The 16,374-nt window shown below is 38.0% G+C and overlaps 1 protein-coding gene across 9 annotated transcripts in view; it reads left to right on the top strand.

Annotated features, from left to right (window-relative positions):
- The window catches only part of LOC106872964 (death-associated inhibitor of apoptosis 2), an 87,073-nt gene that overhangs the window by 69,344 nt on the left and 1,355 nt on the right, over window positions 1-16,374 (top strand). For 8 of the 9 annotated variants that reach the window (XM_089363690.1, XM_089363693.1, XM_089363694.1 and 5 more), the window contains one exon: window positions 13,016-13,141. In XM_089363690.1, coding sequence (XP_089219816.1) covers window positions 13,016-13,141 — 126 coding nt within the window. Of the gene's footprint in view, window positions 1-13,015; window positions 13,142-15,527; window positions 15,670-16,374 lie in introns of those variants that run through there. The other variant, XM_089363696.1, reaches the window with a different exon arrangement.

Genomic DNA, 16,374 nt, shown 5'->3' with positions numbered 1-16,374 from the left:
ACATGCACATAGATATAGACAATGAGCTTCTTTCAGTTTCCATTTACCAAATCCACTAACAAGGCTTTGGTCAGCCCAAGGCTATGGTAGAAGACATTTACCCGAGGTGCCAGGTAATGAGACTGAACCTAAAATCATGTGATTGGAAAGCAAATGTCTAACTACACAGCCACACTTGTACCTCAGTTTACTCTAAACTCCTTCTACTATTCACTTTGCTCTCCTGTCAAGCAATGTTATATTTTCCCATGGCTAGACACGTTTTCACAGAATATTGAAATGAATTACATTCATTTACAACAATCACATGATGTCAAGGCAAAGAAACACAAATTTACACACATTCAACCCCGCCCCCTACACACACACACACAACCAGGATCTATGTCGAGCAACCTGTTATTGTGGAGCAAATTGTGTTGCTTCCTTTTAAGTTGTACCCAGACCACGTACATTTATACGCCCAACTCTGAGAACTGCCATGTTTGTTGAAGACAAAAAAAAAAAAACCCCAACAAAATGGAAAGTCTGTAACCTTGGTCTTCAAGGTCATTTGATTCAGTCTCCTTATTGGTGTAGGAAGAATTATTGAAAGGCCTTCCTAAGGTTCATTTCTCTGGCTTTATTCATTTACAACAATCGCATGATGTCAAGACAAGGAAACAAATTTACACACATTCAGTTCCCCTCCCTCCTACACACAAGACCAGGATCTATGTCAAAAGTTTGAAATAAGTGTTTACATTTATTTGAATTAATATTCAGTTTTGGGTGTTTTTGACAGGTGCTCATTTAAAGCAGTGGTTCTCAACCAGGGTTCATATGGCCCTTGGTGGTGGGGGGAGGTCCATATAAGATTTTGTTGTTAAAATTTTAATCAGCAATAAATTGGTTATACTTCTACAATACACAAAATAACTTTAATAATTTTTAGTGGCTGTGTGCTAAGTAGCTCGCTTACCAACCACATGGTTCCGGGTTCAGTCCCACTGCGTGGCACCTTGGGCGAGTGTCTTCTACTATAGCCTTGGGCCGACCAAAGCCTTGTGAGTGGATTTGGTAGACGGAAACTGAAAGAAGCCCGTCATATATGTATATGTGTTTGTGTTTGTCCCCACAACATCGCTTGACAACCGATGCTGGTGTGTTTAAGTCCCCGTCACTTAGCGGTTCGGCAAAAGAGACCGATAGAATAAGCACTAGGCTTACAAAGAATAAGTCCTGGGGTCGATTAGCTCGACTAAAAAGGCGGTGCTCCAGCATGGCTACAGTCAAATGACTGAAATAAGTAAAACAGTAAAACAGTTCCTAATAATATAAAAATATAATGGGATTTTTTTAAACTTTGAATCGCTAGAAGGATACATCTGACTAAAACTAGAATCAAAGGGTCTTTAGGTAAAAAATAGTTGAGAAATACTGATCTAAACTGTCTTCTTTTGTGACAATATTTTTGTTTTCTAATACCTCCTGCATCAAATCACTGTTGCTCTTTTGAACAACTGTGAAGTTGCTGAGGGATCTGGTTTGTGTACTTAGCTCTATGTATTGTTGTTGTTGTTGTTCGTCATGGGTTTGTTTTTGTTTAAATACTTTCTTTTGTAATTGTGGTTGTGGTTATTGTTTTGCTATTGTTGTTGCAGTTTTTGTGATTGTGTTGGTGTTGTTGGGGCTGGATGGTTTTCCCCATCTTGATTTTTTTTGGCTTTTAACTTGTGGGGGAACCTCTTTTAGAATTGTTTTTCTCCTTTGCCTTGACATGTTTTTTTGCACCTGTTGTATCTTATTTCCTGTTCATTGTATTGCTCATCCTGTCGTCTTGTTTGCTGTCAGACAACACAGATTTGCATGCTTCAACAGCAACATTGCCTAATGTTGCTCTCTCTCCACTTCCTTCACAGCATCAGTGTTACTCTCTTCCATCTCTCCCTTTCTCTCATTGATGAACCTTCTCCCCTTGATAATTATTATAGAAAATGTGGTGAAAAATTACTCTTTTACTTGTTTCAGTCCTTTGACTGCGGCCATGCTGGAGCACCGCCTTTAGTCAAGCAATTCGACCCCAGGACTTATTCTTTGTAAGCCTAGTACTTATTCTATCGGTCTCTTTTGCTGAACCGCTAAGTTATGGGGACGTAAACACACCAGCATCGGTTGTCAAGCGATGGTGGGGGGACAAACACAGACACACAAACACACATACATACATACATATATATATATATATATATATATATATATATATATATACATATATACATATATACGACGGGCTTCTTTCAGTTTCCGTCTACCAAATCCACTCACAAGGCTTTGGTCGGCCCAAGGCTATAGTAGAAGACACTTGCCCAAGGTGCCACGCAGTGGGACTGAACCCAGGACCATGTGGTTGGTAAGCAAGCTACTTACCACACAGCCACTCCTGCACCTATTGAAAGGAAAACTAACTTTATTAATTGATGCACAATTTATGTCATAAAACTTTCCTCCCAAGTAATTGGGGAATTTACGCAAAAAGGAACTCACCAGTAGTTAGTAGATCACTTCCCCTCTGCAATTATGCAAAAATCAAATAGAAACTGAATTGGTGAATTTTCTGGACATGAAGCTGTGGTTTGCATCCTGATAGGCTTGGCTTACCAAAATGCTACTCATAATGATAATACTAATAACAACAACAATGATAATAATAATCCTTTCTACTAAAGGCACAAGGCCTGAAATTTGGTGGGAGGAGACTAGTGGATTACATCGACTCCAGTGCTCAACTGGTATTTATTTCATTGACCCGCCCCCTCCCCTGAAAGGATGAAAGGCAAAGTCGATTTCTGTAGAATTTGAACTCGGACTGTCAGGATGAACGAAATGCTGCTAAGCATTTTGCCCAGTGTGCTAATGATTTTGCTGGCTTACTGCCTTAATAATAATAATGATAATGATAATAATAATAATAATAATAATAATAATAATAATAAAAATTTCAGCATCATTTTCATCTACCAGGCTGCTCAGGTAGTAACACTCCATGACCACAGCATTAATTACAAAAGGCGACATGACAATGTGGCATTGGTAGCTTTTTGGAAATTATTACCTAGAAAGATCAAAGACATGGTATGACCAAATCCCAGATGGTGTTACTGAGAATGAGGATTGCAGAATCCTATGGGATGTAGTGATTCAGTGTGACCATCAGATTAAACACTGAAAACCTGACATTGCTATAGTGAACAGAAAAGAAACTTGCCTGATAATTGACATAATATGTCCTGGTGACAACAAGATTGAAGAGAAAGAAGAAGGAAAAGTGAACAACTATGATGAATTGAAGTGGGAAATATACAGTTTGTAGACAATGAAGAAAGTAGATGTGAGACTGATAATAATTAGCGCACTTGGAAATATCAGTAACCAACTACCAACTTGGCTCAAAAATATTGGAACAAATATACAGATAGGACAACTACAAAAATCATCATTGCTTGGAACTGCAAAGGTACTCCACACAGTTCTTAAGGCATGATTAGTTAACAAGTGTCACCTTAGTCTGCTGGCTGTGGACAACTGACACTTTTCCATCATACCCAGCAAAATGAAGCTGAGATTTTTCACAATAAAAGAATATTAATGGTTTCAAATTTTGGCACAAGGCCAGTAATTTTGGGGCAGAGGGCAAGTCAATTACAGCGACACCATTGCTCAATTGGTACTTATTTTATTGACCCCGAAAGGATGAAAGGCAAAGTCAGCCTTGGCAGAATTTGAGCTCAAAATGTAAAGATGGATGAAATGTCGCTAAGCATTTCGTTTGGCATGCTAATGATTCTGCCAGCTCGCTGCCTTTATAAAAAAATATATAAAGGTAGCGGTGGTGGTGGTGGTGGCAGTGGTGACGTCATTTCTAACTTGGGTTTAGTACCGCACTGTTTGGAAAAGGGCTATAAGAGATTTAACTCCAGTACTTGTACTTATTTTAAAGACCCCCTAGAAGAATGAAAGGTAAAATTGATCTTCATGAGTCCTAAACAAGCAAAGTTGCTTGCATTTGTTATCAGGATGTGAAGAAAAGCTCTGCTGTTTACTATACTTGACAACAGTTGTAAGAATAACAACAACAACAACAACAATAATCTTTCTAATGTTGGACAAGGCCTGTAATTTCGAGGGGAGGGGAAGACAATTACACTAACCCCAAGTGCTCATTGATGAAAGGCAGAGTTGATCTTGACAGAATTTTAATTCAGAATATAAAGAGTTGGAAGAAATGCCATTGAGTATTTTGTCCAACATACTTATGATTCTGCCAAGTTGCTGCCTTTTGTATAATTTTTTCTAATTTTGGTACAAGGCCAGCAATTTTACTTGGAGAAGGAAAGTTGATTCTATAGATCCCAGTGTCTGATTGGTACTTGTTTTATCAAACCTGAAAGGACAAAAGGCAAAGTTAACCTCTACAGAATTTGAACTCAGGATGTTATGGGCCCAAAATGCTAAGTATTTTGATGACAATGACAATTTCAAATTTTGGAACAAGGCCAGCAGTTTTGAGGTAGGGGTTAAGTTGATTATGTTGACCCCAGTGCTCAACTGGTACTTATTTTATTGATCCTGAAAGGATGACAGGCAAAGTCAACCTTGGCAGAATGTAAAGATGGACAAAATACTGCAAAGCATTTTTCTTGGCGTGCTAATGATTTTGCCATCTCACCAACTTAATAATAATAATAATAATAATAATAATAATAATAATAATTCTTTCTACTAAAGACATAAAGCCTGAAATTTTGGGGAGGGGGCTAGTCGATTACATCGACCTGTGTTCAATTGGTTCTTATTTCTTCGACCCTGAAAGGATGAAAGACAAAGCTGACCCTGGTGGAATTTGCACTCAGAATGTAAAGATGAATAGAATGCTAATGATTCTACTAGCTTGCTGTCTTGATAATAACTAGCTAGACCTGTGAAAACTTCACGGAAAATATAAAAAATAGAAGCATCTGTAAATTGTGTGCTGGTGCCATGAGATATGTTTCTTTGTTGTGACACTTACAGAATATAGAAGGAAGTGTAAAACTGATAACTATATAATCCAACCAAAATATCTCAGTTACACAAACATAATCAGAATTACTATCTGGCCTTAAAATACATCATACACATTCAAAGAACCTTTCTGGTTTAGTGGTACAGAACATTCTTCTGGTATTCTTTTATTCTTTTAGTCATTTGACAGCGGCCATGCTGGAGCACTGCCCTTTAGTCGAAGAAATCAACCCCTGAACTTATTGCCTGTAAGCCTGGTGCTTATTCTATCAATCTCTTCTAAAGAACAGCTAAGTTACAGGGATGCAAACACACCAACATCAATTGTCAAACAATGGTGGGGGAGACAAATACACACACACACACACACACACACATATATATGATATTGTGTTTTAAAATGTATGGGCTATTGATGGAGTGCTCATAGAGAACCAATGCAAAAATACAGAGTAGAGAAAATTGAAAACGCAAATCCTAGGCAGTGAAACAGATTCCCAAACGCATAAATGAAAATATTTAATCAAAGTAGTTGAATCATATATATTTATATACACCAACATAAATCATACATGTACAGGCGTAAAGATTCACCAAGGGTATAAAGAATGAAACCAAACATACATAAAAATATAGAAGAAATATAAAAATACATCTAAATAAACTTTACATGTAAGGAGTTATGCGTGATAAATATAGGAGGTGCAAAACGAATGAGAGGTTGATAAATATGGGAATAAAAATGTCAACGTTTAAAATGGTGAACCGCCTAAATCGTCTAAAAATCACTTATACATATAGAATATAAGATAGATATCAAGGTTAAGAAAAACATAAAATAGTTTCCAAAAATAGGAAGGTGTTCCATCTACAGTCATTTCAGGGGTACATTACTGATCATGGTTAAAAATTAAATACTCCATATAAGCAGTGTCTCCATCATCAGGATGATGTCCTCCTTGGTAAATTTCATCATACTAATAATTTAGCAGAGTCAAAAAATTCCTAATAAAATGTTTTACAGCTCGTATGCAAATGATCACATGTTTGCTATGAGCAGAAGAATCCAAATACTAGGGAATCACAATTATACCTATAAACATTATTCTAATTCAATTCCCTTGTAGATCTAATTTTATAGATTTTTAGAAATCTAGAGTGAAATTTATGGCTACAGGAGGGGATCACATCTGAAAACTTATTTAACATTTTAACGTTATATAATTTAAGGATTAGACATGATTCCCTTACACACAATGTACACCTATCAGAACCATTACCATATCAAGGAGCCCTCACAATTATTGACTATGTCAGGTCATAAGGCAAGTTACTATCCCTAAGTTTATTTATGTATGCTGCTAAGATAGTAGAATTCTTATACTCAGAGTTTGAAAAGCAATTCAGATGGGCTCTATATCTCCTTTTAGAATGTTTTGGGAAGTTAGATTGTAGAATTAAAAGATCTATAAAATTAGATCTACAAGGGAATTGAATTAGAATAATGTTTATAGGTATAATTGCGATTCCTCAGTATTTGGATTCTTTCGCTGATAGCAAACACGGGATCATTTGCATACGAGCTCTAAAACATTTTATTAGGAATTTTTTGACTCTGCTATAATATTAGTATGAGGAAATTTACCAAGAAGGACATCAAAATTTCCACAAACTTGAGAGGGAAAAATAGACTAGAGTCATGTTTTTTCAACAGATGATATTTGTAGAATATTTTTTTTTGATTTTGGTATGGATAAATGTAATAAGAGATAGGTTATGTGTTTATAATTAGTTTAGTTTATATTCTGTTGATTTAGTATAGTTGACTATGATGGGTTGATAGAAAACATGAAAAGAAAAAGAAAGTCCAGTTGAGTGGAAAAGCAAACATTAGAAGTTACATAATAATGTTTGTGTGTCTTAATGTTCATGTGTCTAGATCAGATGTGAGAAGGTATATGTGTTACTGAGTTCCAGTTGTGCAAGTACAGACATGATTCTTAAACATATGTATATGAGAAGGAGAGTAAGAGAGAATTGTCCTTTCTGCTGAGCAACTTTACTTGATAAGGAGCTAGCTGAACCAGAGAAATCCAGACTATTTATTATGGCCGAAAGGACTGAAAAAACTGTACAAATATGTGAAAGGTAGCTATGCTCATTGGCTGAGAAACGATAGACTCCATACGTTCATATTTGTGTTGATTGGATTTTTTGATTACACTATGTAGCATGATTTTTGTCCTGTTATTTCCTATTTGCTTACCTCTAGAAAGTATGAACAATAGCTAATATATTCTTTCAAACTTTGCTTTTGTTATATCTATTCAAACCTCAAAGAATCCCTCTCAACTCATGGTTATGATGCTCCTCCACTATTACTGCACTAAGGGACATGCTCAAGTGGTTAAGATCAAATAACTGACAAGCAGATCTGTGGTATTGAGCAGAATAATTGCTATAATATTTCTTCTTCAGCAACTCAGTGCTGAATCTGTCTGAAACATAATGGAAAATAGGTCAGTTTCAAAACATTGATGTCCAGGTTACAACAACAAAGTTTGAAGTGAATGGTAATCATTTCCTTTGATTTCTAGATAGAAGCAAATAGGAAATAATACTTACTGATGAAAGGCAAAATAAATAAATAAAAATGTTATTACATGATATTAGTGGAAATTCAGTGCTAATAATTGATGAAAATAAAAAGATTTTCTTATTTATCTAATTGTATATCATGCCAGTGGCACGTAAAAGCACCCACTACACTCTCAGAGTGGTTGGCATTAGGAAGGGCATCCAGCTGTAGAAACTCTGCCAGATCAGATTGGAGCTTGGTGCAGCCATCTGGTTCGCCAGTCATCAGTCAAATTGTCCAATCCATGCTAGCATGGAAAGTGGATGTTAAACGATGATGATGGTGATGATGAATATTTGGAACTGGTGTCAAAGCTTATCAATATTGTACGTGATTATAAACATATACATTATGGAGTGACAGGCTGTCGACTACATATTTATTGCTTTCTGAGTGATTGTATTGTTGATTGTACTACAATGTACTATCCAGTTTATTGTCTCAAATTAGATACTCTTCAAGGTAATCTGTCACTTACTTAGTGATAACAGGATAGGTTATTTTGTTTAATGTTGAACATAATGAGGTGAAATGACACAGTCTGTAGTATAAGCAGTAATATTTTTACTTAGCAATCAGTAGGCTCAAAGTTCGAGTGCCATCAATGAGACCTGTTGCTATTTCCTGTCTCAAAATAATACAGATAGTACTTGATACTAGATTGAACTTCCTTCAGCAAACATTTAGTGGCCTACTGTAAAAAATAGCAGATAGGACTTCTTTGAAGACACTTGTTGCGACTACCTGCAAGATACTACTAGAAATAATAGTCATAATGATTTCTAGTATTGACACAAAAGCTACAATTTAGGGGGAAGGTGTTGCCCAACTAGAATAAGAATAAAACTAATTAATTTTTTTACATTAGTTTTTGTGGCCACAAATTTTATAGAGGAGTTAATAATGAAAGGAAAAGTTGATCTCAGTGGGGTTTGAATTGAAGATATAGAGGGAGGTAAATACTGCAAGACACTCTATCCATTTGGTGAATTGCTGCTCTTCCTTAATAATAATAATAATCATGATGATGATGATGACTCTAAATTCTGGCACAAGGCCAGCAATTTCAGGGGATGGGGTGAGTCAAAACGTTTAAATAAAGTAAAACACAAAATTTTAACAACTAAAAATCCTCAAAAAAGGGAGAAGTCCAAGGGCTGCTTGCAGAAATCTCACAAAAACCATGATCACCCTGACCTCTAGGGCAAGTGCCCTCTCCTCTTCATCTACCCTTGATCTGCAGGCACATGCTTAGAGTAGGCCCATTCACTTGGGCCATTTGCGTTACATCCACCCACCTTCTGACAAAATTGCTGGAAGGTAGTACTTTCCTTTCTACCCTCACATTCCATTTCAAGTGGAACTTGAAAAAGTTGATGAGGGATTGGCTGAAGAAGAAAGTGTCTCACTTCAAACCCTTTCAATCAGGTCCACCACACAACCTCTTTTGCTAAGGCCACCAGACAAAGAAACACTGCCTGCTCTTCCCTGCAAAAGGAAGATAGCAGGACAGTCTTCACAATGGACTCAATCAATAGCTGGGTCTGTCCTACATGTGACAGCAGGTGTTTGGACACAGCACGAGGGCTTGCAAGACATGTTTGCTGCATTGCATGCATCTTTTGCAAGCCTGGCTGATGGCACTTCCATGCCTGTAGAGTTTATCCCAAACCAGCAAAGCATCCCCCAGTAGCACTGCTTGGCCAGGAATTTTTGAAAGTTATCCATAGGCCCCCAGCCTGAAAGTCCTCTGAAACAGACCGGCCAACTCATTCTTATCAATACTCAGAGTTTCCTCAAGAATGTCATTGCACTTACCTGCCAATAACCCTCTATAAAAAACTTGAGTGGAACTTCCACTGACCACATTGTCTGTCTAGCAGAGAGCTATAAGCACCTGATGACATCCTAGGTGCCAGGCACTCTGCCTCAGTCTATGCTTGATCCAGACTGCAGCTCAGGCAAGAGACAAGCTGTGGGACATCATGTCTGACAAATGGCGACCACACCTGCTACCATTCAGGAAACACTGGAGATGTCACAGCCTTAGTGCATGTCTATGCATCAGCAGCCACAGCGTGCCCAGCCCTCCATTCAGCAGGTGTTGACAGCAAATGGAGTGCCTGATCAGTGGAATGTGTCTTTCCACAGAAATCAGATGAGTATGTGCTCCAGTTTGGTCAGATATGAACTGGGGTAGGACATGATGGTTAGGTGATAGTATATGACAGAGGTGATGTGTGCATTCACTGCCTCTGCCTGACCTTTCAGGGATAGCTTTCTCTTGGCCCATTTTTGGGTGAGATTGGCCACTCTCCTCATCGCCTTGTTTCAGTTCTTCTCCACCTGGAGATCTGGACCAAACCAGAACCCGAGCATATTAACCGGTCCCTCTATCCAGCATACCACAACATTATTGGATGACATGGACCTGCCTCTCCAGGTGCCAAGCTGCAGGTCCACTGACTTTCCTTGATTAATTTTTACTCCTGTCACTGCCTCATGTTCTTTTAGAGCAGTGCCAACCAAGCCTATGTGCCTGCTGTTCAACACAATGACGGTAATGTTAACTACATTGCCAACATGGTTCTCCCATGTCCTACTTCGCATGGGATCTGTCTCAATGCCTCCAATTTCCATAGTAGTGACTCTAAAAATGAGAGGGGACACTCTCAATGGACTGAATGCATGAGGTTGAATATTGCATCAAGCATTAAAGAGCCGAAATATTGCAACATGTATGGAGAAAAGGAAGTACTATGTCGAGAACCACCAGCTCACCTTCCAGGTTCAGGAAAATAGTCCTTATGTTGAGGTCCAGACCTCTCAAGAACAACACTGCAGTTCCACCTCCCATTCCTGGTTTACATGGAGATAAATAGATCTCGTATCCACTGAAAATGGGCATGAATGCTTTTTGGTCGGAAAATTTGGTTTCACTGATGGCCACCACATCGACACTTAGTGACCTGAGGTCGTTGAGAAGACGGCCCTGTTTCCAAGGTGACTCCAGGCCACTCCCATTTATACTGCCTATCATAAGTGAGGCCATGTTAGATTAAGCTATAGAAGCAGAAAAAGCCACTTATGGTGATTTTGTTAGTGAAGTGGGGATGGTTGTTTTGTACCCATAATTATTTGTTGATGTTTCCACAAGCAGTTCTTTGTATAGTCTTTTGTTGGCATCTTTCCTACAAGCCCAAACTCCTTCCAGATATTTTGTTTTTATGTGTATCAGTATGTTTGTTGGTGTGATAAAATCAGTGTTTGTGATGTGTGTACAGTTATATATGTGTGCCATTAGTTCTTTTTTGTTTGTGTTTATTGCCGTGTAGTTGATGATTGAGTGTTGCGGGTGTTGGGATCTGCATTCTGAGAGTTGTGTGTGTGAGTTGGGTTGTGCTTGTGATGGGTGGTGATAGTAGTGATGGGGAATGACGTTGTTGGCAGTACTGGTGTGGCTACTGTTGGGGGAGGTATTTGTTCAAGGGTGTCTCAGTGTGATTGTGTGTGCCAAAGTCTTGTGTTGGTGTTAGTGTATTTTTGTTTCTGTTTCTTTTTCTTTTGTTTGACATGGTGACTTTATGCCATTTAGGCTCTTTGTCATCCTCCTCCACACAGGACATTTCTGGGTGCTCGGAACAAGGGAGAGACAAATCTCATGGGCCTTTTGCTGTTGTTCTATTCATAAAGCTTTTGTTTTGGTGGATTCTGCTGCTGTTGTTTTTGCTGCTGTCTGGTGTGTGGAAGCCATAGATGTTGGTGAGCTCTTTGTTCTGTTTGCTGCTGTTGCTTCCACTGTTGTTCTTGGCGCTGTCGGTGCTACTATGATTGATGTTACTGTTGTCTTTGCAACTCTAGTGGTCACCTGCATCTGCTGGCATTGTTGTTGTTGTGTTGGAGGTGTCTGCAACAGCACAGTTTTTTTTTCTTTGTTTTGCCTGGGCTAGAAAGTCTTTAAATGGTTTGTTTCGCCAAAAATGTGGCATCTTGGCTTTCCTCCCTCTACTGCTACAAATAATTTTGATTGTCCAAGGAATTTAATTAAATCTGGAATCTCTTGTGCAGTTGTGAAATCAGCATACAAGAGTTCCATTCCTGTGCCGAACCAATTTTCTTTCTTAATTTTATGAACTTATAGAATATTTACTCTGTCCTCTATGTTGTATAACATGGCTGCTGCTAGCAAAGAGATGTCCACTTCTGGCAGTACCGCTACTACCTTCACTTTGACAATTCTCCAACTGAGGTATGTAGGAATCATGTATAATTCCTCACTTTTTAAGGTTGTTATGGCATTTTCTTTGGCCAGTTCTTCAAGTGAGAACCTTACTTTTACTGTGCCAGAGCTTTTGTCACAGGTGACATAGGATTTTAAATTCTCTACTGGTCTCAGGCATTTTTTGACCTGGGCCTGCATTGCTCTCTCAAGTCTTCTTGCCTTGACAGATATACATCTGTATATGATGGTTTTTCTTCTTGTTTTCTCTTGTACCTCCCCTGGTGTGTTAAGGTGGACTGTTCTGCTAGTCCTGGTTAGATGCATTTTATCTTTAGTCAACCCCACCTCTTGTGTTCTCTTCTGACAACTCCAACATTTCTATTCTTCAACACGGTGGTAGCAATGGTAGTGTTGGAGCTGGTGGTTAAATTTGCAGGTGTTATACATGAAGAAATTCTTTTTTCATTATTTTCTTGTTCATTGTTGTTGTTGTTGTTGCTTTGGTTGGCTTTTGTGATGGTAGTCGTGGTAGTGGTGCTGCTGTTTTCCTCTGTTCCCTTCTTTATACTTTTGTTGTTGTTGTTCTTGCTCACCCTCTCAACCATATTAACTATTTTGATTTTAAAACTCAAAATTTTTCCCTTAAAGAGCAAATTCTCGCCACCCCCAGCTAACCTCTCTTGCAGTGAGCTGGATTATATCATCAAAAGTTCAATAAAATTTAGAAATCCAAACAATGAAACGACAAACCTTAAGCAAAACTTACAGAACTCTGAACATGCGGCCACCAGATCCAGACACAAAGAATAATAATAATAATGATAATAATAAGAAGAATGATTTCTAATGTATAGAGAGAATTGCACAATAAGATCAAGTGAATCTACCTTAGTTTTTGACTTGTGTTTATTTTATTGATTCCCCAGAAGGATGAAAATTATCTTCGGCAGGATTTGAACTTGAATTGTATTTCCTAAAAATAATAATGACTAAATGTAAATGTTGCCCAGAATCTTGTGGCGTTGTAGCTGAAAATGGAATAACTAATTTTTACAAGAAAATTGATAAAATGTATTTGTTGTGATTACACCTGTCTTTTCTTATCCTTACAGCGACAGAAGAGGTTTCTGCTACCCACTTAACACGAAATGGTATTATTATCAGAACTCTACAACAACAAGGCTATCCACAAGTATTCATTGATTATGCATATTTCAAGCTTAAAATGGACGGTATAGGTTTGTATATATAATAATAATTATGGTTTCAAACTTTGGCACAAGGCCAGCAATTTTGGGGGAGGGGTAATTTGATTACATTGACCCCAGATTTCAAATGGTACTTATTTAATTGATCCCCAAAGGGATGAAAGAAAATTTGTCCTTGATGGGATTTGAACTCAGAACATAAATATTAACAAAATGCCACTAAGCATTTTGCCTGGAATGCTAGCAATTGTGCCAGCTACTAATAATAATAATACTTTCTACTGAATACACAAAGCCTGAAATTTGTGGGGAGGGGATAAGTTGATTACATTGATCCCAGTGTTTCACTGGTACTTAATTTTTCAACCCCGAAAGGATGAAAGGCAAAGTTGACCTCAGTGGAATTAGAACTCAGAACATAAAGACAGATGAAATGCCATTAAGCATTTTGCCCAGTATGCTAATGATTCTGCCAGCTTACCACCTTAACAATAATAATAACAATAACACTGGTCATCAAGCAAATGTCAAGGTGTACATAGTGTAGTTTTTAATGCTGATTTCAAATATACAATTAGTTTTTTGACTTCACGTACAGTTTTCAAGATGAGAAATTTTGGGGGTTTTAGCTCATGCATTATATAGAACTTCCAATTCATGACATGTATGCATGTATTTCATTTACATCATAGAAACATACATTTAAAATAAACTACATTATTCATTGCTGCATAGTTCAGATGCAATATTTCATCATCTTAAATCAACCAATCAAGTTTTGTCTGATGAAATAGGTATTTCAACATCTCAAATTGTTCATTCATGATTGGTCTGATGAAATGTGTGTGTGTCTTTGTGTCTGTGTTTGTCCACCACCACTGCTTGATAACTGGTTTGGTGTGTTGAAACCTGCTCACAGAGATCTATTGAAACCTGCTCACAGGAAACAGTCAATAATATAAGTGATCCAGAGGAGATAGAGAGCAATGTTTCATAAAAGTGTGTGGGTTGATGTTTAGAGATGGGGAAGAGATTAATGTAGCAAATGATGGTGAGAGAAATTGGAGTGGTTGTGAGAGTGGGGTATGGTAGATATGTGAGGGTATGAAAAGTGTGTAGATACACAGGAGGGAGAGTGGGTGTTGGGAAGATGGGTTGTGGAAAAGTTTTGACTGAGTACAGATTAGTGTATGCATGTGAGGGGCTATGGCCATAAAGGACATGCCTGTATGTATGGATGGCCAGCCATACATACAGGCCTGTCCTTGATGTATCTTCTCAAGCACTGCAAATCACCATTGGTCTTGGTCCCTTGTCACATCCTCTGTGAGGCACAACATCTGAAGATCATTTCTCACCATTTTGTCCCACACCTTCTTAGGTCTACTTCTTCCACAGGTTCCTTCCACAATTAGAGATTACCACTTCTTTATGCAGCTGTCCTCATCCATACACATCACATGACCATAGCAGTGTAGTCTTCTTTCTTGCATATTACATCTGATGCCTCTTACACACAATTTTTCTCTTAAAACATTTACACTATATTGTACATGCACACTGACATTACTCATCCAGTGGAGCATCCTGGCTTCATTTCTTTCAAGCCTTCACATGTCCTCTGCAGTCACAGCCCATGCTTTGCTGCCATGTAGCATAGCTGTCCATACACTGGCATCATACAATCTGCTTTTAACTCTGATGGAGAGGCCCTTTGTTACCAACAAAGGTAGCTCTCTGAACTTTGCTCAGGTCATTCATATCCTAGCAACTACACTTTCAGAGCATCCTCCTCCACTGCTATCTTGATCGTCGTGATTATCTAAGTAACAGAAGCTATCTACTACTTTCAAGGATCCTGTCAGACATTTGAGGAAGTCTATTTCTTGTACATTCTTTGTGTTTAATATACCTGTCATACACATAGACTACTTTCTCTGTTAACCTTCCCGTGATACTGCTGCACGTCTTCTATGTCCATAGCTTACATTGGATACACTATGGAATTTCTACCTTCACCTTTTCTGCATATTGAACAGATCCATCTCTCTAAAGGGATTAGGAATTTATCTGCTTTCCTACTTACTTGGACTTTGGTTTTCACTAAATTAACTCTAAGGCCCTTTAATTCCAGACTGTGCTTTGACACCTGAAATTTCTTCTCTAATTCTAGTAGAGATTCAGCTATAAGAACAAGGTCATTAGCATAGAAGAGCTTCTGAGGGCAACTAGGCTTAAATTCATCTGTTATGGCCTGGAGGACAATGATAAACAAGAGAAGTCTGAGAACCAATGCTTGGTGAACTCCTACCTGTACACTTAATTCATTGCTATACTCAGTGCTGACTTTTACTTTACTGACAACATTCCTGTACATACCTTGTATAGTTCTCACCAATCCCTCATCTATCCCTAGCTTCTGCAATGACCACCAGATAAAAGAATGGTGAACTCTGTCAAAGGCTTTTCCCATGTCGACAAAAGCTAAGTACAAAGGTTATTTTTTGCCAAATGCTTCTCCTGCAGTTGCTTTATTAGGAAGATAGCATCAGTTGTGCTTCTCCCTGGTGCAAAACTAAACTGCATCTCATCTAGGTTGACTCTCTTCCTAATTAGTTGATCTATGATTCTCTCTGCAACTTTCATCTCCTGGTCCAGCAGTTTGATATGTATATATGTGTGTAAAAACACCATATCTGTCTAGTACTGCCCCCCTGTCAGATTCCCAGACTCTGTGTTTCTAGCTCTTTAGCTGTTATCAATAAGAAATGCCAAAGAGAGGTAACTCTGGACAGATTTAAAACCATAGCTTTAACTAAAATAATGTTAACAATATTGACTGATCTGCAGTGTTAGACTGCTGGCTTGGAAACAAGCAGTTTTGGCATAAGTGAACTTTAGCTTAGTTAAAATATACTTGTGACATGCTTCAACTTCGAAAGTCAAATTCACTGCAGTTGTCAGGGAAGAAAAAATTCTCTCTTATGGTAAAAGGGGTGAAAACACCATATCTGTCCATTTGCCAATATTGCTGAAATAATACGGATGCAATGTAATATATTTAATATATTATATAATAATATTTCAGCAAGTATCTGCTGGTAAAGTGAAGATGAAACAATTGTAGTATTATGCAAGAAGCATATTTTGCTCAATCCACTCTCTCTTGTTTACACTTTTATTGTGTGTGTGCATGTATATATCTATATGTATGTGTGCTGGTGCCACATAAGAAGCACTTGTGCCAGTGCTGCATAAAAGGA

The sequence above is a fragment of the Octopus bimaculoides genome, chromosome 15 (genome assembly GCF_046866305.1).
Source record: "Octopus bimaculoides isolate indiv1 chromosome 15, ASM4686630v1, whole genome shotgun sequence".
NCBI classification, from domain to species: domain Eukaryota; kingdom Metazoa; phylum Mollusca; class Cephalopoda; order Octopoda; family Octopodidae; genus Octopus; species Octopus bimaculoides.
Note: the sequence above shows the minus strand (reverse complement) of the source record. Positions and strands in the feature narration are given on the sequence as shown.